The 26657-nt window shown below is 34.5% G+C and overlaps 12 protein-coding genes across 12 annotated transcripts; 8 read left to right on the forward strand and 4 right to left on the reverse strand. All coding sequences in view use genetic code 12, as the record gives it.

Moving 5' to 3' along the window:
* Window positions 1-1624: 1624 nt before the first annotated feature.
* On the reverse strand, window positions 1625-3664 carry KIS2 (Kis2p; the record flags this gene model as incomplete). Its single annotated transcript, XM_049407584.1, has 1 exon — window positions 1625-3664. The coding sequence occupies one exon, from the start codon at window positions 3662-3664 to the stop codon at window positions 1625-1627; it is 2040 nt and encodes a 679-aa protein (XP_049263012.1).
* A 3640-nt stretch (window positions 3665-7304) lies between these two features.
* On the forward strand, window positions 7305-10331 carry ROB1 (Zn(II)2Cys6 transcription factor ROB1; the record flags this gene model as incomplete). The annotated part of the gene is made up of 2 exons (XM_049407585.1): window positions 7305-7342; window positions 7574-10331. The coding sequence occupies 2 exons, from the start codon at window positions 7305-7307 to the stop codon at window positions 10329-10331; spliced, it is 2796 nt and encodes a 931-aa protein (XP_049263013.1).
* A 428-nt stretch (window positions 10332-10759) lies between these two features.
* Window positions 10760-11647, forward strand: RVS162 (Rvs162p; the record flags this gene model as incomplete). Its single annotated transcript, XM_049407586.1, has 1 exon — window positions 10760-11647. The coding sequence occupies one exon, from the start codon at window positions 10760-10762 to the stop codon at window positions 11645-11647; it is 888 nt and encodes a 295-aa protein (XP_049263014.1).
* Window positions 11648-12233: 586 nt separating this feature from the next.
* J8A68_003705 (uncharacterized protein) lies at window positions 12234-14987 on the forward strand (the record flags this gene model as incomplete). The annotated part of the gene is made up of 1 exon (XM_049407588.1): window positions 12234-14987. One exon carries the CDS (start codon window positions 12234-12236, stop codon window positions 14985-14987), a length of 2754 nt encoding a protein of 917 aa, XP_049263015.1.
* A 71-nt stretch (window positions 14988-15058) lies between these two features.
* J8A68_003706 (uncharacterized protein) lies at window positions 15059-16537 on the reverse strand (the record flags this gene model as incomplete). Its single annotated transcript, XM_049407589.1, has 1 exon — window positions 15059-16537. The coding sequence occupies one exon, from the start codon at window positions 16535-16537 to the stop codon at window positions 15059-15061; it is 1479 nt and encodes a 492-aa protein (XP_049263016.1).
* Window positions 16538-16716: 179 nt separating this feature from the next.
* Window positions 16717-17661, forward strand: J8A68_003707 (protein-transporting protein; the record flags this gene model as incomplete). The annotated part of the gene is made up of 1 exon (XM_049407590.1): window positions 16717-17661. One exon carries the CDS (start codon window positions 16717-16719, stop codon window positions 17659-17661), a length of 945 nt encoding a protein of 314 aa, XP_049263017.1.
* A 228-nt stretch (window positions 17662-17889) lies between these two features.
* Window positions 17890-20547, forward strand: RPG1A (translation initiation factor eIF3 subunit a; the record flags this gene model as incomplete). Its single annotated transcript, XM_049407591.1, has 1 exon — window positions 17890-20547. One exon carries the CDS (start codon window positions 17890-17892, stop codon window positions 20545-20547), a length of 2658 nt encoding a protein of 885 aa, XP_049263018.1.
* A 442-nt stretch (window positions 20548-20989) lies between these two features.
* Window positions 20990-21847, forward strand: RBK1 (putative ribokinase; the record flags this gene model as incomplete). The annotated part of the gene is made up of 1 exon (XM_049407592.1): window positions 20990-21847. One exon carries the CDS (start codon window positions 20990-20992, stop codon window positions 21845-21847), a length of 858 nt encoding a protein of 285 aa, XP_049263019.1.
* A 212-nt stretch (window positions 21848-22059) lies between these two features.
* Window positions 22060-23076, reverse strand: FEN1 (fatty acid elongase; the record flags this gene model as incomplete). Its single annotated transcript, XM_049407593.1, has 1 exon — window positions 22060-23076. The coding sequence occupies one exon, from the start codon at window positions 23074-23076 to the stop codon at window positions 22060-22062; it is 1017 nt and encodes a 338-aa protein (XP_049263020.1).
* Window positions 23077-24033: 957 nt separating this feature from the next.
* Window positions 24034-24645, forward strand: J8A68_003711 (uncharacterized protein; the record flags this gene model as incomplete). The annotated part of the gene is made up of 1 exon (XM_049407594.1): window positions 24034-24645. One exon carries the CDS (start codon window positions 24034-24036, stop codon window positions 24643-24645), a length of 612 nt encoding a protein of 203 aa, XP_049263021.1.
* Window positions 24646-24801: 156 nt separating this feature from the next.
* On the forward strand, window positions 24802-25548 carry J8A68_003712 (2,5-diamino-6-(ribosylamino)-4(3H)-pyrimidinone 5'-phosphate reductase; the record flags this gene model as incomplete). The annotated part of the gene is made up of 1 exon (XM_049407595.1): window positions 24802-25548. One exon carries the CDS (start codon window positions 24802-24804, stop codon window positions 25546-25548), a length of 747 nt encoding a protein of 248 aa, XP_049263022.1.
* Window positions 25549-25686: 138 nt separating this feature from the next.
* On the reverse strand, window positions 25687-26403 carry J8A68_003713 (DNA-directed RNA polymerase core subunit; the record flags this gene model as incomplete). The annotated part of the gene is made up of 2 exons (XM_049407596.1): window positions 25687-26256; window positions 26329-26403. 2 exons carry the CDS (start codon window positions 26401-26403, stop codon window positions 25687-25689), a joined length of 645 nt encoding a protein of 214 aa, XP_049263023.1.
* Between the last annotated feature and the right edge of the window lie 254 nt (window positions 26404-26657).

A 26657-nucleotide genomic window follows, 5' to 3' on the forward strand; every position in this document is an offset into this window, starting at 1 on the left:
ATGAATAGCCACCAAACCCGGTCGAATCGGCCTACCCAGACATAACCCAAGAAGAAAATTTAGCACAAAAGAAAATTATTAGGGCGTCTAGATTTCCTTCCTCAACAAATATGCCTGGACAATGATCGACGGTCAGTTTAGAAGTCCAAAACTTCCCACCAGTAAAAGGAGGCTCCGTTGATTGATTATACTATTTAATTTGCATGAGAACGATTGTATATGTAAAAAAAAAAGTGAACGACTTTTTGAGGACGTAAAAAGCTCCTCATTTGAAAGGCTCTGGGTGAAATGATTCTTCTAAAGAAAAAACTTGAATGGGGGAAGCATAGAAGAAATAGATAAGAATCTAGACCCACACTTTATACCTAATGATGCCCAAACATCATCTCCAATAATATGACACAGTACTAGCACTGTTCCAAAAGGATGGGAACAATGAGTGCGAGGTAGGCAGAGGACGATTTTCAAGAGTGTGTATCTGAACTTCCTCTATTTCTTTATAAATTGTCCAACTTTTGCAGGATATATATATTAAGGAGATATAACTTTCTGTTAGAGTACATCATCAACTTAACTCCTTACCCATCTAACGCCTCACATAAGGCAAAACTATTGTGAACAAATATGAGAATTTTTTTACAGGGACTAGTCATTTCCAAAGCGTCTTCTACAGTCCACATCAGAACCCAGAATCTTTACAATTGTTCAAAGAAACGAAAAGCGAGTTGATACACATTCCCTCCAAGAGTCGAACCATATTACTATTCTCAAATTTGAAGAGAATATGGGCGCTCCACATGTTTCGAGAACTTCCTCTTTTTTTTTTTTTACATATACAATCAACTTCTTCCACCTATTTGCAACAACAACCCATATTGCTATTGTCAAATACTCTAAGAAACACCTCCTCTTGATAAGCAAAAGAAATATAGTAACTTATATACACTTTATTTGTGCCAGATCGCTATTTAAAGGTAAATGAAAAAAATTCATCAAATTGTTTTTAGCTTTCCGACTAAAAACTTTGTTCGTACTATCCTTCGGGATGGTACACTTGTCAATTTTAACAATACAGAGAAGATTAGCATTGTCCTTGCATAAAGATGACACGCTTTACAAAGAGATTTAACATTTTTTTTTGCATTTAAAGCAAACATCCATCAATATAGATATAACATGTATATATGTATTAATGTTTTAAAGTATTCCTGGTTGTATATCTAAGGTTTAAGATGGTTCGAAACTCATGCGAGAAAATGTCAGATTTTATTGCTGCAAAAAAAAAGCAATGTGGAAACCACACTGCGTGCATTTGCATCACCTGTAGCTCGTCCATATGTTAGAAAGTAGTCTTATTGCTTATCGGGGTTACTCAATCAGCAACTAAAGAAAAGATCGACAAATTATTTTCCTTGGTCATCATTCAGAATTTTCTGAGACAACTGTTTTAGAGAGTAAGAAGTCTGAACATACTGATAGAATCTTCCCACACTTCTACACTTAATTGATGACTTTCAAATAATACAGCAAAGAGACACTACAATCAAAGAAATTATACAACTGATCTCTATTCTTACTAAATTCATATATACATTCCACACATAAACAAACACTTTCAAACATGCTATTCACTAGCATCAGCAGGTGAATGCATAATCTGAGTCACAAACTTTCCAGAATATCTAGTAATACAAGCAACTGTCAAAACATCATTTCTTATAGAAGTTGTCATTAAATGGTTCAAAATCACATGATTTGGAATAGATAGATGAATAGACTCTTTATTGGATGCATAATATGAACTATCAGCTCTTCTTAAAGGAGGTCTCTTATTACTATGAGCCGTTGCCGAACTTGATAAATCGCTTTGTTGTTTGAAACTCAGCGGGATTTGTGGGATTAGATTCGAACCATGGGAATGTGAATGTGGATTAGGATGGGAGGAAATCTTATTCAAAAGCACGTTATTTAAATGTGGCGGCAATAAGGGAGGTTCGGATAATTCGCTATTTGTCGCCTTTTGACTGAAATATTCGTAGTTTACAAACATTTCTGGTATTTCATTAGAATATGCCACTTCCAGCTCTCTACTTTGATGAGACTCTAATAATGAATTGGTAGACCCCATTTCATAAGGCACATACTTGTTGTCATATGATGAAGGGGGAAGATCAGGATTACTTAAATGCTCTGGTTTGTGATATGGATAGTTATCTGAACGTTGTTGTTCCCTTTGCTTTTCCTGCAATGCTGCCTCATCATTTTCCTCAGCCGCATATTCAACATGTTCAACGGAATTCTCTTTGGATAATCTTTGTAAGAAAGTATTACTTTTGTCCTTTATCATATCAACCTCGTATTGACCAGCCGTACGGAGTTGTTGTTCTTCATCATGGTCTTGTTGAATAGTATCCGAAGAATTTGGTGTGACAATATTAGCATTGAAAGAAGTGGAGGCTCCAATTGGATTATGCTGATTCCATGAATGGTTGAATAAGTGAGTGTCATCAATAACTTCAAACCAATTGAAGAAAACCCCTTCTTGATCGGTAGCCGTAGGTAACTGATCACTTACTCTGTATTCATTATTGATAATATACAACAATTTATGAACCCCTAATGGTAGATTAACATGTGTTACATATTCATCTGGGTGTTTGGGCAGGAGTGATAGTTTAATAACATCTCTCCAATTGGAAAAGGACCCAATTATAGCAATTTTATTAATTGTTTCCTTGCTAGTATTGACCCATTTAATTTGTACCGGGATCAAAGCCATATTATTTGGTCCCTTAAACCTCTTTGCTTGGTAGTGTGGATTGTATTGATGCTGCGATTGATGCTGCTGTTGATACTGTTGCTGTTGCTCAGGATTGGGGGATGGTGAATGAGAGATACGAGCAACTTGTGCTGCAGACATCATATTAGCAGGGGGTGGCGGGGGTGAAACCACTTGACGTTGATACAAGTGGGAATTGTTATTATGTGAAATCTTGGTAAAATCGATTTTAGCCAATTCTGGGGTTGGTGTGAGTGATCTTGGATGTTCATTATGTTCACGATACTCTAAATCAGAGTCATGTGGGAATGGTTCATCTAGTTCCATGTCATCACTTGGTCTTTCTTCATCCTCTTGATACTCATCATCAGGAAGTATATTTCTCAGGAGAGAAGCAGTATCTGTCTCCACCAAATCTTCATCCAATTCATTGAATTGATCTTCAATCAAGTCATTTGAGAAGTGATCAGTATATTGAGATTGAGAGTGAACCTCATGTTGTTGTTGGCTTGATTCTTGGTTATATTGGTCTAGACTAAATTGATGATCATGCTTTTCTACCAATCTTTCGTATTGTTCCTGTTGCAGCAATTCTTGTAACTCTGAAGCATGCTGTTGCTGCTGTTGTTGAACCTGTTGTTTATATAGTTGAACTTGCAGTTGAGTTAAATGATAGGTAGCTGCTGTAGATGACGATGATTGCGAGGTTATTGGTTTCACTTGATGTAAGATCAAATCGCTAAACTCTTCATCTAAAGAATTAACATTCTTGGTGGCTGCTGATTTTCTGACATGATTCGCGTTATTTACTTGACTATAAGATGCAGTTGATTTTCTAAAATCATCGTTGTTGTTGTTAGTAGAAGAAGAAGCAGCATTCCCCATAGTCGCTTTATTTTCTTCTTTCTGTGTTTGTAAATGTCTTCCTTATAACAAAGGTAGTGAATGAGTGTATGCTGATGGGGGGAGTGTGTAAGATTGTTAAAGAAAAGTTAATTGTCGAAAATGTGTGGGAACCCTGAAATCTTCTTTTTTTTTTCTCTGTATGAGAGTGGAACACTAAATTGATTTTTTTTTAATTAAATAAATTTAAATAGCAATCTTAAAAAATTTGAGAATAAACTAACTTTTAACATTATACACTTCCCCCCCCCTCCACATCCAATTGTATATTATTCTAATACTCAGATCTAGATCTACAAGTGCAAGTATATACAAAAACAGTTACAGCAAATTCTGAATTGTATATAGAGGAGAGGTTGGCTTATTTAGAAATATTCCTTTTGTGTAGCACCCTCCCCCCTCCCCACCCCAGAGATTATTATTTTGAGTTTGTCTGTGATTTCGTTTAATGGTTGTTTTAGTTCATGAAAAACAACATTCATGCAGCAAATATCACAAATGAATACTACAATAACAATATATCACGTTCGCTAACTTGACCTGTCAATCTACAATTCTTTCTCTCTTTATATTGTCAAAAGATACTGAATTGCAATGAAAAGAAACAAAAAAGACCAAGAATTTGAGAAAACGTTTCGGGGAATAATTACGATATTGTTAAGCAAAGTAATTAGACGATATAAACAAAGCAAGATTGACAGCTTCTTGTTATTTTAGCAAATAGGCATACATGTACATACCCAATGGTTGTAAAGGGCATGCTGCAAGATCAGAGTGGGAAATATTATCCACTTCATCAAACATTCCTTGCAGCCATTGGCTAGAGCTGCCGTGGCTTGCTTATTAAGTCTTTCCAATAGAATTAGCCAAGAATGTTCATAGAATCTAGGCGAACCAGGAACCCGGATTCCCCCAATCTACATACTCATCCGAAACACCTGCCGTTCGAGATATTTTTTTCTTTCTTTGTACCATGAAAACTCCAGAGGCTTCTCAAACAATAGATCAATATTTTAATTGTTGGTTTAGATTTCCATTATTAACCGATCAGGCAACGATCGAACTAAACTTAACAACCAATTAATAGGAACAATAAATCCAGGTACACATTGTGCCAACACTTTGGAAAGCCCCTGTTGGTGATTTCTTGGCCCCATCTGATTTTAAAAAACTGATGATATTTACTCAAAACTTGATAGAGACACATACTAGTATTGTGGAGATTGTAAAATACTATTCTCGAATACATCTCCTCCCACCATCCTCCCCTCTCTCAAAAATATTCCACATGCTAATAAAAATAAGAAGAGGAAATGCTCTTTTATTTACTTTAGTGATTCTCTTGAAGCTTCTAGAATTTCCTGTTCCCCGGAAACAAACGTATTTTCCATCACGCTCGGATATGTAACATTGGCTGATTTCCATGGATTTAATACGGGAGAAAGGACATATCTCTAAATATGGAAACGCCTCCAAAGAAGAAACTCGTAAACACAGGCATTGGTTAGTCATGCAACGATAGATATGTACGCATTTAGCAAATTCTTATATCCGATGCGTTGTTATTTAAACTCCCATGGCTTAATATGCAACTAAACATCGGTCCTTAAATATCTAACTCTATGTCATTCCGCAAACGGAAGTCTATATCTGTCTTGAGCCTTCTTAAGCCCTATACCCGGAAATCTGTCCTTTCTATTGTAATCACTCGAATGATTCCAAAAAATAGATGCGTCTTGGAGCATATTGCATAATGGCCAGAAAAGCAATAATATTTTTTTTAGTAAAGGTCATCTTTTAAACAACAGAAGTCAAAAAAATAATCTACTGTATGAACTAAAAACTAATTAAAAAAATATTCCCGGACAAGTCAACTCCCGCATGATTTCATAATAGTTCTATTTTCTTCCAAATAAGACCGAGGTCAATGGATAATTGAAAAATTATTCTGCATAAAAGCAAGAACAACTATGTCTTCGGGGGGTCATTTGTTTTTGATAAAATAATATCTGGGGGAAAGGAAGTAGCTCGTATTTTTGGATAACTTTTCGATAAATGAACTCAGAGCCGTATGATATTGAATCATGCCACGAGCTCAAATATTAGCTTGATATATATAGATGGGATATCCACGGAAAAATCTCTGGAGGGTTATGAATATGCGTTATGACACAACCTTCATATTCGTCAGATTTTGTGGCATTTGATGTCAAACCGCCCGGTTATGCAAATTTAACTTAAGTCTCACCGGCGGAAGTTCGCGCCCACCTCCACCCACATCCTTGAAAATAAATAAAAAGATACCTTGATTCAGCTGTACATTAAACATCAAAGTAAAGTTCGTCAACGAAGAAGGTTTTAGTCTCTCAAATATAATATTTTTTTGATCAAAGGCTTGTATTCCGGAGGACAGCCGAAACCTAACCGATTGCAAATTTTATTATTTAAACATAATTATTTTTATGCAGGTATCATTCTGACATCAACCTCCTGCAGTGCCCACAAAATGGAAAGTAAGCACTATGTTCATAGAAGTCATGTATCCGATGTCTAGTCTTGGAAACTTTGAGTGACTCGCAAAAACTTCGTTCTTTAATGTTGTGATGGGACTTCTCTCTCCTTAGTGAAGCAAAAAATAAGCCAGGCTCAAAACAATAGACTGCACCGACATGTCGGTTCAGCTAAATAATATGCCCACAAAAGGAAAAAAATAAAAACTTACTCAAACATGGAATAAGGTACCTTGAACTAAACACAAAATCGATAGATATTCCTCCAAGCAGGTTGAGGATCTTATACTTATTTGATTAACAAAATAGTTATCCGCTTAATCAAAGGAGGGGAGACTTATTCAAGGGAGGGGGGGATTTTTGCAACAGCGCTTATCAGCAAGGAAATATAGATCAACAGTTTTTTTCTTTCTAATAGCAAAAATTCGCTACAGGGTACATATTCGCCTCAAGAAAACGTTGTCGATACATATCATGGTGATGACAAGTTTCTTTTTTGTAACTTTTCTTATTGACACCTGCGTCTGGTTCCGGTATATTGTTGGTACAAAAAAATATTTTTCATCTAATAAAATTTACTACGACAACGCCGCTGATAGTTTCTCCAGAATTGACTGCATGAAACAAAATGACTTGTGTGAAATAATTTTATTTTATAAGATTGTTCGATAATTTTTTTTTATTATTTATTTTATAAACATGCACAATAAAATTTCACAAATTTGAAAGGAGTATACAATGAATAGAAAGTCTTATCAATGAAAAGAAAGGCGTCAGAATATGGGCTTAACTATTCGTTTCTATTTTTATTTGTTTTATGCACTATGTGCGTTAAGGTAAACTGCATCGGGGAGAGAAAGGTGTTTTTTTTCTCATAATAGTTTTCTATTGTATCAATATTTTTTTCATGCCACTCAACCATATTTTTTATGCAATTTGAATCCCATACAATATAAAATCATACTATAATCACTCCCACCAGTAAGATTTTTTTTTCTTTTCCTCTCTCTACCTCTTTTATTCTCTATAACCTTTTAAATATAATTTTATATTCATATATATATATATTATTGTTTCATGATCCTTTGATAGTCAAAATCATCAAGACGACAATGGGAGAAGCTCATCCTAGAAAGAGACAATCCACATCGTATGTAATTAGTCCCTCGTATTTCATTTTTCGGCTCAAAATACTAGCCGATCTATGGAAAAGGTGATGATGAGCACAAGAGAAAAATACTAACAAAAACCCATGTAGATGTAATGTGTGTCGGACAATTAAACGAAAATGCGATGGAGGAAATCCATGTTCCAACTGTATTAAGAGAAATCAAGTTTGTCAATATCCGAATGTTGATCGAAGGAAGAATCGTTATTCAAGTGAATACACCCATAATCTCGAACAGATAAATAAACAGAATCAAGTCTATTTGACTTCACTACTACAATTACGTAATGACCCAGAGGCATTATTAAAGAAGATCAACATTATATATGAATCCAAAACATTAGGCGAGTCTCGAGACATTGATACTGGTTCAGAATGTTCATCACCGGCTTCACGACAAGCCACATATTCATATCCCCACACTCAACCAAATTTACAACATCAGCACACCACCTATCGACAAGGTAGACCTATACAATCTCAGATAGGAACATCTGGTACTGGTGGGCAGCCAATATTACATCCTTCACAACCTTCATCACCCTATACCACCATACCACCACCACCGCCGCCGCCGCCCTCACAACAACAGTCACAACAACAACACCATCACCATCACATACCGAACCAAAATTTTCAAGTGCCTCCTCAATCACAACAGAATTATACTTATTATAGTACATCAATGCCATCAAATCAGCAACCATCACAAACATTTCAACATCTACCGCCAACATATATGCCACCTCAATATACTGGTTTTCCCACTACTGGTATTGCCATCATGCCACCAACATCAATGCAACAACAACAGCATCAGATAAATTCGAACGGACATACACCCCCAGCATCAGTCGCATCTGGATCCAATCCACTACCTATAACTTCGCATCCTTTTGCAACCACATCTGCCACAACAGCAAATACCGCAAATAACATTTCACTCCCTCCACCACAATCACTACTGAAATTGACAACCGGCGCTCCTGCAGGAGGGATAGTGTTCCCCCCACCCGCATTACCTGCTCCTACATTACGTAAATATAATGGAGGATTAGATCTTACGTCTAAGTTTTATCGTGGCACTGATGGTGTTTCTGGTTTTTTCTTGGGTGCGACTACTATATATGATGAATCGATGATTATTAATCATGCTGAAAGGACAAGAGGGAAGAATAATAATCATAGCAATCAAAATAATAATAAAGAAAATGGCGATGATGATGGAAATACTAGGAATTCAGAATCTCCGGATAATTCTTCTTCATTTTCAAAAGAATTATTTGATCCTCATTTGGTTAATTTACAAGAATTGACATCACCAAAAGTACGGAACTTGGTTGATGTTGCTATTAAATATTTAGATCGGCAGATATTATGTTATATATTGGATGAGCAGAGGACGAAAGATATACTTGACGATATTTGTGAACATGCGAATGATCGTAATTATCTCGGGAAGATATTTTTAACATTTCCAACTAATCAATACATATCACCAGAATTAATCTATTCATTATGTTGTATTGGATCGATCTATTTAGATGAACCAAATGAAGCTCAAGAATATTATCTTCTACTGCAACGAATAATATTCAATTCATATACATTTAATGGCTCAACTTATCCCCGGTTATTGGCACTCATATTAAATGCCGTTTATGACTTAAATCGGGGAGAATTAACAAGTACTTGGCAATTATCAGGTATGGCATTCAGAATGGGATTTGATTTAGGATTTAATGATTTTTCTAAAGAAGGTCCTAATCCTAATTTAAAATGTATGGTATATTGGGGGTGTTTTATTATTGATAATTTTGCCGGATTAATTTTTGGAAGACCAAGAATGTTGATGTATCATCCTAATTATCCAATGTATAAGAATGAATTGTTTAGTCCTAAGTTGCCTCCAGTTATTGATTTATTGGTTATGATTGAACCTATGATTGCTAAGATTTATCAAGCGATGTCATTTAAGGATGCCGAAGAATTTAAGACTAATTTTGTACTCAAGTATTCTCAATTACGAGAATTTAATGTGAAATTGATGGAATGGAGAAAGAGCTTACCCGAGGAATTATTTTGGGATTTAGAGAATATAAGAAGAAAGAATATTGAAATGGATGATCATCTGTTAAAGTTTGCATTTTATCTTATTTTCCTTATTTTGAATAAACCATTTTTACAATTACCTATTGGAGCAGATATTCAATTTTTCATTGAAATGGTGGAAGAAGTTGAGATTATATTAAGAAGAACTAAAGAATCAGAAACTAATCATCTTAAGAATATTGTTACATTATATGTTATGATATTATTATGTAAGATATTATATATTCATCTTGTCAATAATCCACGAAATCGAGATAAACATTTAGCCCAACTAGAATTCTTTATTGAGTATGTCAAGGGTTTATTCAAGCCTGATGTGTGGCTCCTTACCAAAGTTCCATTAAGATTATTAGAAGAAAAGACTAAGAAATTTAAAGAAGAATTGTCAAATGAGATGAATTCAGTTGGTTCACAATTACAGAACAACGAATTGAATGAAGATGAATCCGAACCATCAAGAAAACAAAGAAGAATCAAGAAGGAATCAACACCAAGTAGTCTATCTATGACAAAGGAACAACTAGTTTCACAGCAACAGCAACAACAGCAACCACCCCAATCCCAACAACCAATTGATGACCAACAACAACAGCTAGTTGATAATAATGAATATGTAGCCCAACAACCAGAACAGAATATGTTACAGAATGATGTATTTATCAAAATGATGCATAGTTTATTTAATCCAAATGCTGCAATGTCCAATAATATGGAAGATCATGACCAACAACTTAATTCAAGACCTTCATATAATGGTCAACATACAGTGAATGGGAATGGAGGTATTCCAGATAATTCAGATTTTAATACAATTTTTAGTTTTGATTTAAGAGATTTAGAACCATATTTAAATGAATAATGATAGGACTTATATGATAGAGTAATAATGGGTATGTTATATGTAATAGTTTATAGACTTTTAGTTTGAAATTTATGGTGGGGTAGTCGTTCTTATTTATTTTAATTTATAATTTAAAATTTTTGCAATCTAAATTTAGTAAATTACGGATTAATCGGGGGTTTAGAATCAGGGGCCACAAAAAAAAAATAATGTATTTAAAGTTAGCCGCTGTGAAACAATTTTTAAAACACACAAATCAACTTTTATTCCTTTTTGTATACTGACACAATCATTTATCAGCATATAGGATTGAAATAGAAATAGGTATATAAAAGAGCTTATAGACTTGATATCCAACCACTCTACCAAAGACTGCCACTATACCCAATTCAACTGAAAACCCACCAAAATACAATTATATACACTTTAAGTTGTAGCATATCACGATGTCATGGATGGGATTAAAGAAAGCCATTAATCGAGCTGGTACACAAGTAATGCTCAAGACAGGTCACATTGAACAGACAATAGATAAAGAATTTGAATTTGAAGAAAAGAGATATCGAATGATGGAAACTAATTCACTTAAGCTACAGAAACAATTACGTTCATATCTAGAATCACTAAGATTATTAACTAATTCACAAATAAATATTGGAGAAGCTTTAAGTTCATTTTATGGACCAATTCCTCAAGCAGCTATTAAGTCGCCTTCTTCAGGACAACACCAGAATGGAAATAATCACATCATCACAGAAACTACTACTGATAAAGAAGATTCAATTAAATATTCATCGCTTTCACATGAATATTATCAGATTTTAAAAAGTTTGAATGATGAATGCATTTCCGAGTTAGAGCAACCTTATAACCAGACAGTATTGAATCCAATAGCAAGATTTAATTCTTATTATGTTGAGATCAACGAAGCCATTAAAAAGAGAGCTCATAAACAATTAGATTATGATGCTATGAAGAATAAAGTACGTAAATTGATTGAGAAGCCACCTTTAAATGATCCAAATTATGATCTTAAATTGAATGAAGCCCAGAAGGATATGCAAGAATCTGAAAAAGTTTATGATAATTTAAATGATAAATTAAAAACTGAATTACCCAAATTAATTAATTTAAGAGTTCCATTTTTCGATCCTTCTTTTGAAGCATTTGTAAAAATTCAATTAAGATTCTTTAATGAAAATTATCATCGATTAAATAAGTTTCAACATAAATTGGATGCAAGAACAAGAGAAGATTATATTAAGGGGAATTTAGATAAACGAATTGATGATGTTTTAAATAAAATGAGAGAATTGAATATTACGGGAACATAGACGATGATCCTTTCACTTATATGGCATATCATACAAGGGGTAAGTAGTTTAATAGAGAGAAATAAATGAGCTAATTATTTATGATAATTATAGTTTGTGTAAATGTGTTGCTAGTGACATGGAGTGTCAGATATCTTGTCGCGACATCATACGGTTCTGATCCCTGCGTCTATTCAATTTTTCAATGCTTAATACTCCACAGGATTATCTTTGAGCTTATTATATCATCTACGCTATAGTGGTATTTCTATAACGATAAACGCTCAATAGTTAAAGTAAAAGTTTAGTTAGGCTTCTATTGCATATAATTCCATAAGTAGTATTGATTCCAGAAGGTGTATCTTACTTAAAAAATATTTTTAAACACACGCAGGCAAATTTCTATTCAAAAATAAATTTCATTACATAACAACAGACAGTCACTCACATCCACCTCCAACTTCACCCGGCCAACCACTATTACATTCAACTCCTTCTCTTCTTCCTAAATTATAGTCGTCCTTTGTTTATCCCCCCGTCAACATCTCAGTCGATTTATTACACTTGTATAGCACTGAGTTTAATCAACAACTCAAATTAGATTAAAATGAGATTCACACGAAGTAGTAATACTCATTCTTCTTCGTCAAATCGACATGTTACATTCCCTGACGCATTTTGGCAATGGTATACAGACAGTTACATAAAAAATGATAGAGACACACTAACAAAGCATACCCCTTACAATGATACCAAATACTCCGAGAAATCATCGGCAGTCACCACTGTCCAGAAATACTTTGAGCATTTGAAATTACCAATCCCATCATCTTATCAAGTCATAGCATCTTTAAAATCACCATTCACTCAAGGAGATCAAATCAAGACAGTGCATTTAATACGATTTGTCCAGTTGAGTACTCAAGGTTTATTCTTGACCAATTCAAGTTTAGATAAATTAGGTGGGGTAATCAGATTTGCAGGCGCCGAGAATTGGGATAATGTAATGTGTTATCTAGATGCACTTTTATTCTCCATGTTTGCTAATTTAGAAAGTTTTGAACCAATATTGTTTATACCAAATGCAGCAAATTCAGAAGTTGAGAGATTACTGGCATTATTGAGATTATATGTGAGTTTAATCAGATCAGGAAATTTGATAACAACAGATATAACTATACGATTATGTGAATCATTACAAAAATTAGGATTTAAGGAAGCAATGAGTCATAAACAACAAGATTCAGCTGCATTATTTGAATTCTTGACTGAAACTTTAAGTATGCCATTATTGACTTTTAAGATTGATATTCAACATGGCGGAAAATATAATAAGAATGATGATGAGAAGTTTTCAAGAGAAAGAATTTTATTCGTAAGTATCCCAGATGAAGAAGTCCCAAGTATCGAAATCAATAATACTGAATCTATGGAAGAAGCAAATTCAGGTGCAACTACAATGCAAGCAAATAACCTGAAGAATAGTGATACAACCAGCATACAAAAAATCAACAGTGAGAATACCAGCAAGAGCGATACCTCCTCCCATGATGTTAATAATAATGAAATGAATCGTACCGAGAATGCCAGTATGCGTACCTTAAAGAGTGAAAAAATGAATTCAGAACAGTCAACTGGCTCTCAACAACCTGGCAAACCTGGCAACTCTTCCTCCCAGAATAGTACCAATACACAAAAGAGTTCCGATATGAATAGTTCCAGCGATGTCGAAGATCTGATTTTATTAGAAGAATGTCTTGAACATTATTTCAACAATTCCATCAGTGTCGAAAGAGAATTAGAAAGAAGAGCATCACTTATGTCAATCAAAGCTACCGGAGGAGGTGGCGATATGGGAACTTATACCATTCCTGAAGATCCATCATATACTTCATCCGGAATAGATTCCGATTTCCATAAACTACATCAAGAGCATGTCGAAAATGTTGAAGAACAAGCCAGCTTAACTCATAGAAACAGCGGCAGTATTAAAGACGATGGAGTCAGAGTTACTTCGCGTACACGTTCCTCCACATTATCAATCTGGTCACTCAACGAAACCGATAGAAATACAGGAAAGCCACGAGAAGTTAGTTTACCAGCCTGGATGTTTTTGAGATTATTACCATTTTATACAGATGATAATGTCATGAGTCCAGGTCTGGAAAGCGTCGCCAAGAATTCAAAAGAATTTGCCACCAGAAGACCAATATTGCCACTTTGTCTCAAACGTTATCATTTTAGTAATTCAACCGCTACGCGATCTCAGAAACGTATTATCATCCCCCCAGTCATTAACCTTCCCAAATTTGTTGCAGATGATATAGATGGAACACCGAGTTCATACAAGCTTATTCTCGAAAGTGCAATTTGTCATCGTGGGAAAACCATTTCCCTGGGGCATTTCGTTTCTGTCGTACGTAAGAATACCGAAGATAGTTTCGAATGTGAAGATGCGGCATATAATGCCACTTGGTTCTTATATGATGACATGAAGAAACATGCCAGAGTTGTCGAAAAGACGTTCAAAGAAATTTTCAGCACTGAATGGCCATATATGTTATTCTATAGATTGGTATCCACGGAAGATGAAGTTTTAGACATTACGAAAAATCCATTTAGTGCACCAAAGGGATCCAAAGGACCATATTGGACAGAAGATTCATTATCCCCAATTCCATCGGTTAGTAAAACTCCAAGTTTAATTTCTGAAGAGACGCGTTCTTTAATAAAACTTAATAGTGCACCAACTTCAATGTCCAGTATACAATTCCCTGACGTTTTACCCACGGATCCTAGATTTGTTGATATTAGAAATAAGTATTATTGGTACGTTACAGATGAAGAAAAGAATTATTTCAAAGAAGAACCAAGTGTTTCCAAGAGTGGATCAAGATATGCCAGTGTGAGTTTAAGTCCTCAACATAGACGAAATAGTCAATGGAGTAATTCTAGTAGTAATTTACAATTATCTGCCCTTGATTTACTGGATCCTAAGAGAAAAGCTTCTTCAGCCATCTCAGAAAAGAAACAACAGAATAAGAAAAGTTCTGAACAGCAGGACCTGACAGAACAACAGCAACAACAAGCGCAAGCTCAGAAGGACCATTTAAATTCTCCATCTGAGGATTCTATTTGGAGAAGGGCGATTAAGATTGCATCTCCAAGTACGAAATTAGATTCAACTGAATCATTTGGTGAGATTCAAAAACTGGAATCACTCATTCCTAGTGTATCCCATGGAGAAGCGACACCATCTCATCAAGAGGCACATCATTCATCACATAAGTCGCATCATTTTTATCATAGGTATAGAAAGAAGACGGACGCTTATCAGGAGAAAAATTGCACGATTATGTAGATCATTGATACAATCTTATACATTTATATAAAGTGATATAATTATAATACAGTAATGTTGATATATATATTTCAATCAAGATAGTAAATCTCTCCCGTAGAACCTGCTACTGCAACTTTACTAGACTCATGAGGATGAAACACAATACATCGTATCGGTTTTTCAGAAACATGCAATCGCTTCACTATCTTTGTCGTTTTCCAATCCCAGAAATATGCATTTCCTTTCGAATCCCCACTCATAATAATCTTCCCATCTGGAGAAATGGCAATCTCGATCCCATACCCAGCACAATGATGTCCAATGAATAATTTACTCTTGTTGAATTTATATTTCCCAGATCCATGAATTACACGTATTGAATTATCCATGCTTTGCAATGCGATATATTTCCCACCACCGGGAAACACCGCGGCGGAAGGCATTGAATGTAAACTAGGGTCGGAGATTGTTTTGATGGGGATATTGATTTGCCATTCCCATACTCGAACAGTCTTATCGTCGGCAGTAGACATGAATTTGTCGTTTCCCAAAATGGTTAATGAATTTATGGCACCTTGATGATGATCGTAGACTTGTATTGGAGTCTGGTAGGTGATTGAACTTAGATCATAATGTTCAATTTTATGATTACTTAACCCAACGATGAATTCATTTTCATTGTTGGGATTGAATTTAACAACGTTTGGTATTGAATTTAATTGGATTGTTTTCTTGATTTGTCCAGTTTCGGTGTTCCATAAATGAATAAATCTATCATATCCTGCACTTAAGAATTCGTCACCCTTGGAATTAAATTTGACATCCTTGACTGCCAGACTGTGTCCTGAATATATTCTTAATAGTTCTCGTTTACGGTACAAGCTCCAGAGTTTGATTTGTCCATCATTACCACAAGATAGCAACAAATGACCCGATCTGGGGAAGTATTCAAGTTTATTGGTTCCTTTCGGATGTCCTTCGAATGTATGAATAACCTTCTTGGGCACAAAGCATTCCTGTGTTCCTGGGTCTTTGGTTAGATCAATATCCAAATCTCGTGGAATGTGCATATATGTTCTTCCTTGATAATCTTCTTCTTGAGATCCTACAAATTTCGTAGTCTCTTTTGGAATGGAAAGTTTATAATCTGATTGTGCTTGTTCATATATTCTATGACCTGCTGCTTCTTCTTGTTCACTTTCAGATTCTTGGTTGTTTACAAATTCTTGATCTGATGATGAATAATTATCCCAAGGACTAGCAGATTCAGCTTTTCTCTTTTTCTTTCTTTGTTGCTTCAATTGTTTGGCTTTGGTACGAGCTTCTTGGGATACAGCAGTTCTTTCTTCTCGTAGGCTATTGGAAAATGTGGATTGATCGTAATATAATTTTTGAAATTCACCAGCAAAGGTCTTTTGTTTCTTGACTGGTGGATCACCGTCTTCTTGAATCGGCATGGCAACTTGTCCTGAAAGCGAAGTTACGATCTGGGCTATCGAAGATTGTTCAGAAGTGTTGTCATCACCACCATCATCGCTTGAAGATGTATAACCTCTAACAATTGACATTTAGTTAGAAGGAGGTTGGTGATTCATATAAGGAAAACAGGGATGTTTTTGTTTCTCAACATTAAGCGGGTTCGAAGATCATCGCATGGGCCCCCCCTCTAAAAAAAATAAAATTAGTACGGGAGATGAGATTTCTTTCGTGGTACTTGTTCTTTAAGTAGAAGAATATAAAGACAATAATGGGAAAGAGAAAAGTCGAAGAAGAAGAAGTAGATTCTGATATTGACGTCAGTTCAACTGATTCCGAAGATGAACAAGTCGAAGAACAATCAAAGGGTGAAGAAAGAGAAGAAGGAGAAGACGAAGAAATGATTAATGTTGATTTTGATTTCTTTGATTTAAATCCTGAAGTCGATTTCCATGCTACCAAGAACTTCCTTCGTCAATTATTCGGTGATGATGCTAGTGAATTTGATCTTTCTGGTTTAGCTGATCTTATTTTGACTAAGAATTCAGTTGGTACTTCTATTAAAACTGATGGTGTTGAAAGTGATCCATTTGCATTATTGTCGGTGGTGAATATGACTGAAAATTTAACAAAGCCAAGTATTAAGAAACTAGTTGATTATATACTTAATAAGACAAAAGGTAAGACTGAATTTAATATTATGTTAAAGAAATTATTGACTAATGTTAAAACTACCAATGGTAATAGTAAACAATTGAAGGTTGGATTAATTGTCAGTGAAAGAATGATTAATATGCCAATTGAAGTCATTCCACCAATGTATAGAATGTTACTAGAAGAAATGGAAAAGGCAGAAGATGCTCATGAGAAATATGAATTTGATTATTTCTTAATTGTTTCCAAAGTATATCAATTAGTTAATCCTGAAATTGAACAAGATGATGACGATGACAAGAGACTGAAGAAAAAGAAGATTGCAAGTAATGAACCAAAACAAATTGAAATGGATTACTTCCATTATGAAGATATGATATTAGAACAAAATGCTTCTTATAGAGGTGTTTTCCCATATACTCAAAAGAAGCAAGAAACTGATTCAAGAAGAGTTTTCACTGAATATGGTATTGATCCAAAATTAAGTTTAATTTTAATTGATAAAGATAATTTAGCAAAATCAGTAATTGAAATGCAAGAAAGCTTCCCAGCTCCTCAATAGATAGAACTCTATACCTTTAATGTACACTAACAATTATACTCTTTGTATCTATAATGGAATGGATCCTGCCATTGGCTCTCTTTGTAATTCAATAATTTACATATTTGGTAATTATGCACGACCCTCTCATCTTCAGCCATTTTTGAAAAATTTTTCAGTTCATTTTTTTACAACACAATTCTTACTTTATAAGGAACTAAGACCCATTAACTTAATACTAAAACAATAATGGTTCCACCTCGTAAGAGTCACGTCTTTCGTCCAGAAAACGTCTTAAAGCGTGCTGAAGATTTGATTGGAGTTGGAGAAAGAGAAGCTGCTTTAGATACTGTTTATGATTTAATTACTTCAAAACGTATTCGTTATTTACAAGTTGCAGATTTAGAACCAATTGCTCTTTTACTTGTTGAATTAGCTGTTGATTTACGTAAAGGTAAATTAGCCAAAGATGCATTACACCAATATAAAAAGAATGTTCAATTAAATGAAGGTGGTTTAGAATCGGTTCAAACTATTGTCGTTAAATTTATTGAGTTAGCTGAAAAGAAATTAAATGAAGCTCAAGCAAAAGCTGATATTAGAATTGATCAAGAAGAAGATGAAGATTTAGAAGTTGCTCAAACTCCTGAAACTATTCTTTTGAGTGCTGTTTCTAATACTGATTCTGCTGATAGAACTGAGCGTGAATTAGTTACTCCATGGTTAAGATTCCTTTGGGAAGCTTTGAGAGCTGTTTTAGACATTTTGAGAAATAATTCCAAATTAGAAGTTACTTATTCTGCTATTGTCAGTCAAGCCTTTAAATTTTGTTTGAATTTCAAGAGAAAGGCTGAATTTAGAAGATTATGTGAATTATTAAGAACTCATATGCAATCTATTACTACTCCAACCAAGCCAGCTTCCAATTTCAATGCAATTGATTTATCTGATTCTGAAACTGTTCAACGTTATTTGGATCAAAGATTTTCACAATTAAACATTGCTGTTAAGTTAGAATTATGGCAAGAATCATTCAGATCAGTAGATGATGTCCATAGTTTAATCACTGCTTCAAAAAAGGCACCAAAACCAAGTATGATGGCCAATTATTATGAAAACTTGGCTCGTATCTTTGCTGTTTCTGACAACACTTTATTCCATGCTGCTGCTTGGAACAAGTTCTTCAACTTGTATTCTCAATCTCCATTAGCTACTGATGAAGAATTAAAACGTTATGCATCTGTTTTGGTTTTATCTACCTTATCCATTCCACAAAGAGTTATTCATGGTGATGTTGATGAACAAAAGACCAAGAACTCCAAATTATCTTCATTATTAAACTTGAACCGTGTCCCTACTAGAGATGGATTAATCAAGTCGATTATTTCTAAATCTATTTTAGAATTTGTTGATGAGCCAATCAAATCCTTATTCCAATTATTAGAAGGTGGTGATTTCCATCCATTAGCCATTAAGGAACAAGTCTGTTCTGTATTCAAATCAATTCAAGCTGATAAGGATTATAAGAACTATATCCCAACCTTAACTGAAGTCATTTGTATTAGAATCTTCCAACAAGTTGCTCAAGTCTATGAAACTGTTAAATTAGATTTCGTTATTTCTTTAGGTATTTTCCCTGAATTGGAAGAATACACATTATCCGAATTAGAAGTTGAAGATTTAATCGTTAATGCCGTCAAGGATGGTCATGTTGCCTTAACCATCGATCATGAATCCGATGTAGTTTCATTCAAATCCAATCCATTAGAAGAACCAATTGAAGAATATTTATCCGTGACTGAAAAATTACAAATTTCTCCTGCAGAATTAATCAGATCTCAAATTTCAAGATTGGCTGCCACTTTGTCTGAATCGGTCAGAATCATTGATCCAAACTATGAATCTCGTCAACAACAAGCCAGAGAAATTGCATTACAACGTGCCATGAACAATATCGTTCAAGAACAACAAGCATTATGTGACCGTACTAAGATTCTTGAAGAACGTAAAGCATTGGCTGAAAAACGTAGACGTGAAGAAGAAGAAAAACAAGCCAGATTAAGACATGAAAGACTTGTGGCTGAACAAAAGGCAGAACAAGAAAGAATTGCTGCTGATGCTGAACGTAAGAAATTGGAAAAATTGGAAAAGGAAAGAAAACAAATTCAACTTAATGAAAAGAGAAAACTTGCCGAGATGATTAATGCTAAGGGTATTATTAAGGTTGATTTGGATAAATTAGAAGAATTAGATACTGATCTATTACAAGCTATGCAAATTGAACAATTAAATAAAGACAAGAAGGAATTGGAAGATAAATTGAAAACTACCGCCAAGAAAGCTGATCATTTGGAAAGAGCATTCAGAAGATATGAATTACAATATTTGGAAAAAGATGCCGAAGAACAAGTCCAAAAAGAACGTGCTGATTATGAACTTATCAAACAACGTAAGATTGCTCGTGCCAAGAAGGAATACGATGATGCTATTGCATTGAAGGAAAGATTACAACGTGTTGTTCCAGATTTCACCAAACTCAAGGCTGAAATCGATGCCAAGAATGCCGTCAAACTTGCTGAATTGAAAAAGAAGGCAGCTGCTAAATTTGAACAAGCTAAAGCCGAACGTATTGAACAAGTTAAACGTCAACGTATTGAAGAATTAAGAAATAGAAAAGAAAGAGAACGCAGAGCTGCTGCTGAAGAAGCTGCTAGAAAGAAGAAAGAAGCAGAATTGAAGATTCAACATGAAAAAGATGCCGAAATTGCTAGACAAAGAGCTGCCGAGGCTGAAGCTGCTGCTAAGAAGGAAGCTGCTGAAAGGGCTGCTGCTGAAGCTGCTGCTGCTAAGAAACCAATGACTTTTGCCGAAAGGATGAGATTGAAGAGAGAAGGAAAATTAAATTAAATTCTTTACTAGTAGTTAATAGATAGTATTCATTTTAATCACATGACATTGTCTTAACAGGACGACTTCTTTTATTAATAAATTCACTTTCTTTATCGTAGAATACCTTTCTTCAACGTAGAACACCTTTGTAAATAATTTCTCCCATCTCAACAACATCATCACCACTGAAATTTTCGCACCCTCCCACTCCACAAATCAAAACTATACCAATTCCACCATTTCATCTTGAACCAAACTGCCATACTTCATCAATTGGACAATGCCAATCATAACAATCATCGGCTCGTTAAATTACGATTTAGTAACCTATACACCCCACATCCCCCTCGCCGGCCAAACAATACACGCCACCACCTTCGAAACCCACCCGGGAGGCAAGGGGCTCAATGAGGCAATCGCCTGTTCTCGCCTCTCCCCAGACCCATTGACCAAGATTCGAATGGTCGGAAAGATCGGTAATGACGATTTCGGAACTCTGCTTAGACAATACTTGATTGAGTCTGAGGTGGATGTGAGATGGGTTGAGGTGGTGGAAGAGGAGGGGGTTGGGTCGGGGGTGGCTACGATATTGGTGGAGGAAGAGACGGGGGAGAATAGGATTTTGATTACACTGGGGGCGAATGGATATTTGAAGCCTAGTGAGGAGGAATATCGAGAGTATTTTGGGAAGAGGGAGGATGGGGAAAGGGAGTTTGTGATTCTTCAGAATGAATATCCCGATACGATCTCTTCGATTGACTGGATAAAAGGAAACCGCCCCCATGTTAGGATTTGCTATAATCCATCACCATTCGATCCTGAGTTGATTGATTTGGAAATGTTGGGGAAGTTGGATATGTTGATTGTTAATGAAGGTGAAGCTATGGATGTTGCGAAATGTGTCTTGGGTTCTTCAGAATTGAAGAAATTTGAGACTGAGATTGAAAATGATGAAGTGAAGGGGTTTAAAGAATTAGCTGAGAAATTGCAATCATTGATTAATGACAAGAATGAGGGATATGTGATTATAACTCTTGGGAGTAAAGGAGTTGTATATGTTTCTCAAGAATTGGAAAGTCCTAAATTTGAACCAGCAAGAAAAGTGAAAAATGTGGTTGATACAACTGGGGCTGGGGATACATTTTTCGGAGGGGTTGTTCTGCTGTTAGCCAGAGGAATAAGTATTGAACATGCAGTAAGGTTTGCTACTGCTGCAAGTTCTTTGGCTGTACAAAAGCGTGGAGCAGCTGAAGGTATTCCCATGTTTGAAGATGTTTTCAATATTATAGATGATAATGATAAAAGTTTATTAAAATAATGATACTTGTATTTTTTAGAGAGTCTATTAATAGAATGGGTAATTATATTAAAAGTACAAAGATATAAAATGTCAGGGGGGATGGCTACTTCTGGTTAAGAAGTGTATTATTAACCCGACGTTGAATGTTTTTAGTTTTTTGAAATTAGATTGTAAATATAATAATGTGTCTGTGTTTTTTGATTGAAGTTGGAAGATCTAAAGAACCAAGCTTATGCTTTTCTTGATCTTAAACCTTCTGGTTGAGGAGAAGGAGATTTATTGTCATTACCAGTAACATAAACGTATTCATTAACTTGAGCAGCAACCCCACCTTTAACTGATTTAACCATTTTAGCCTTTTTGGAACCCTTTCTTCTATAAACATCAATATAGAAAGCAATAAATAAAACCAAATAAGAAGATAAGATGGCACAACCAGAATAAGCTGCCAACATAGTACCCGCACAATCACCACAATGAGGTAATACATGTAAATAATCTTGGAAATAATTAAAGACAATTTTTTGATAAGTTGCAAAATAAACAAATCCTAAATCCAATACAAATTGAATAATTTGAAAACGAGTAACCCATTCTTTCCACCAAACTCTAATACCTCTTGCAGCTAAGAAATAATACCAATACATAACAACATGTACACCTAAATTCAAAGCAATAGGGACCCAAGAAATTGGAGTTAAACCAATTAATTGAGTATAACATAATAAAGCAGTTGCACCATGATGATAAGTATGTAAAAAGGTTAATTTCTTTTGTTTAACCACTAAGAAAACAGTATCAATAAATTCACAAAATTTAGTTAAATAATTTAAATAATATAAGCAAACTAATTCTTGAGTCCAAGCTTGTTGATTACAAATTGCATAATATAAACCATGATGATAAATCATAGGAATTAATTGTTCAACCATAAGTACCAATAAAGTTAATGATAAAGTAGTTAAGAATAAATTATGACATTGAAATAATCCATTTAAGATTAATGGTTTAATTTGAAATTTCTTAAAGATATAATCACCACCAAATATAACAACATAATAAGTAATAATAGCAGTAGCAACTGGTGGGAATGTACCTAATGGTAAACTCTCATTGAAACTAAATTCAGATGGAATAAAACTATAATGACTTAAAGAACTTATTAAATCATTAAAAATTGGCCATAATTTAATACCAAATGGAACATCCCAACTTGGAATTGGAAATGATGCGGAAGTAGCTAACATGTTATATATATACTATACTGTTGATATTGTTATAAACGAGTGTGGTAAGTAAGTTGTATATATGTACAGTAGTTTGGTTTGGTTTTAAGACAGAAAGGTTAAGTCAAAGTGGAATCAAAAGGGTTCTTTAAATATTTGATGGAAGAGTACAACTGTTGGGTTGGTGACTTTCTTTGTAAAATTAATTTCCAAAAAAAAAAAAAAAAATTCTTCCCAAAAGAAAAAAAAAAAAAATTTAATTTACGCGTAAAAAAAAATAAATAAATTAATTGTTAAAAGAAATAGGAGGAGAATTTTAACGACATTGTATCCAATGTCGTTTTATTATAAATAATACACATGTGCAACTGATGAGAGTAATGAAATTCATCATAAACCTCGGTAGAATATAATAAACTCAGTTGATATCCAATTTTTGCAGCCTTGTTCTCCTGGTCAAAAGTCAATAGAGGTTTGTACACCATCTAAGAAGTTGTAGTAGTTTGTAAATTTAAATGAGTTAAGGAAGCCAATGTTTCTTCCTTTTGTACTCAACAACATACAGTTTTACGTCATTGTTTGTTCCTCAAAAATGTTGGCCCGATAGATCCAGATTTTAGTTTAGCCACAAATATTGACACATACAAATCAATAGGGAACTAGAAAAAGGATCTAAAGGTATCGAGACAAAAACCTGACACCCACATACACACTCTCTCTTTATTACTAAGGAATCTGCCTAACCTCAACTACTTACCCCAGGGTTTATTATATTATGTTCCTGGGAAGGTCCCTGTAGTTAACATAACGAAGTAACAACAACGACTAAAAAATAATTATTTTTTTCTTCGAAATTTTATAGCCGATGAGAGCGTTGAAATGAACGCGCGACATTTTACATTCTCAATTAGGAAACACCAATAAATATAATCATATCTTTTATTTACACTATTGGTTCATACACATTCGACCAGTACTATGTCAGATAATAATAGTTCCTGTGATGACTCTGACTCATCTGACTCATCATCATCAGAAGATGAACAAATTCAGAAACCAATCTTCATCTCAAAAAAACAACGCATAAAACAATTAACACAAGAAGATCAAAAGCTTAATGAAGATCGTCAAAAACAAATACTTTTATCAAAATTAGAGAATAATGACCTGAAACTGTTAACTGAAGTAGCTACAGATAATGCAGATGACTTGTTTGATGGAATAGATGATACTGATGATCTTGATCCTGAACAAGAATATGATGCGTGGAAACAACGAGAATTAATGCGATTCGAAAGAGATCAAAAGATTATTGAACAACAAGAATTACAAAAAGAAGAAGAATTACGTCGTAGTGAAATGACAGAAATTGAAAAGGTAAAGGAATTTCAACTGAGAAAGAAGCAACAAGATGATACCAAATCTAATAGTAATGATAATAACCACGGCTATTATCATAAGGGAGTATTTTATAATGATGAAGATAAAGAAGATATGGCCAATTTATTAAAAAGAGATTATACTGAGATTGCTAATGACAATGACAACTTAAAAGATCATTCAAGACCAACAAGATTAAAATTAGATTGAAATATTTACATCAGGTGATAATTAGGATCCTTCTTTCTTTCATTTATATAATTACGAGAAATAGCAATCTCATTGGAAAAAAACTTAATCACCTTATCATCTTCCTTCTTTAATCCTTCATACATATCAATCCAACCCAACTCAACCCAATTCAAAATGTCATTAATACCACTTCCAGAATCCCTTATCCCCTTCCTCCAATCCTATCTCCCCCCACAAAGAACCGATAAAATTCATGTCACATTAACTTATGCTCAGTCCTTAGATGCACGTATCGCCGAAAAACCAGGCATTCAAACTAAATTATCCCATGTTGAAACAAAAACAATGACTCATTATTTACGGTCAAAACATGATGCTATCTTAGTTGGAATCGGTACTGTCTTAGCAGATGATCCAAAACTTAATTGTCGTTATGAAATTGACCACACTGTACCACATCACCCCAGACCTATTATTGTTGACCCCCAGGCAAGATGGAAATATCAGGGGTCAAATGTTCTGAAAGTGTATAATGCAGGATTAGGAAAAGCTCCATATATCATCGTTGCCGAGGGTGCTAAAATTGACCCAGAATCAGAAAAGGCAGTTCAATTGGCCGGTGGACAATATATTAGGTTCCCAGTGCAACCTAACGGGGGGTTATGTTGGCATCAAGTTTTGACCAAATTGCACGACTTGGATATTCAATCAATTATGATTGAAGGTGGTGCGCATGTTATAGATGGAATACTTAAATTTCATAAGATTCAACCTACTATCAATTCTTTAATCATTACAATTGCTCCTGTTTATTTAGGTAAGAATGGAGTTGAAGTTTCTCCTTGTAATAGAGTAGATCTTGTTGATGCTGAATGGTGGACTGGTTTACAAGATAGTGTCCTTGCTGCTAGAGTTTCATAAGTCAGCAGGCAGAGAAGAGTGACTATATGGGAATGGTTTGTTTAGTAAAGTCTTTATATAATAATAATTACTTCTTTTTAAAACCCTATAATACAAAACTAATAAACTTTGACAACAAAATAATCTCTCTGTTTTTCCTTACAAACAAATTCTATAAGAAGCATATCTACCAGAAGTTTCCGATCTTCTAATAATCTTCACAACTTCACCTCTTTTCAATCCCAAATAACGAGCCACTGGATCCTCTCTTTGAATTCTAGGTAATTGAGATTCCTTCAATCTATATCTTTCCAACAATTCCTTCTTCTCATCACGACTCAATTTGATATGTTTCGGAACCAATTCATGATGAGTTATATTCACAATTAAATCCCCTTCTTGGAAAGTTTCAATACTTGCTGGTGAGACAGTTGGAATCAATTTATTAGCACTTGGAGTAATCAGATTTTGATAAATGAAAATACCAGTACTGAAATTCTTTTCACTAATATGTATACAAAAATTACGCATGGTTTTAATACCAACACTGGCTTCATCACAAAATTCAACCCAAAGTGAACCTAAATCTGGAAATTTATCAAGTGATTCTCCAGTTGGAGTGGCTTGAAAACACATTAATTTACGTTGTGGAATACCCATGGAATCACAGATTTTGGCTCGGAATTCGTCAAGTGTCATTTCGATTTCTTCTTGAGAAATATAATATCCCTATAAGTATTGCGTTAGTAAACAACAACTATGTTCAACAACGGTCATCAGTGGGGGGAGATATTAACATACTCTATCTCTAACCATCTCCTTCACGGTCTTAAAAGTTCTGAATAAACGTGAAACTGCTCTATCGTTGTCATCCATTGTGATATTATGTATATGTATGTGTATTAAATGCAGATGGTGATGATGGTGAGTGTCAATAAAATCCAGTTGATGTTTTAAATTCACTTCTCATCGAAAAAACCAACTGAAAAAAAAATCCAAATTTTCCAACACAAAAAAATAGGGTCACGTGAGATGGAATTTTGCCAACTATATAGGGAAGCTATATTTACATCGAGTATTTTATATCATCAAAGCGTTATTTATATTGTACTGTATGTATGTATATATAT

The sequence above is a fragment of the Hemisphaericaspora subhashii genome (genome assembly GCF_019202705.1).
Source record: "Hemisphaericaspora subhashii strain CBS 10753 chromosome Unknown scaffold57, whole genome shotgun sequence".
Taxonomy (NCBI): Eukaryota; Fungi; Ascomycota; class Pichiomycetes; order Serinales; family Debaryomycetaceae; genus Hemisphaericaspora; species Hemisphaericaspora subhashii.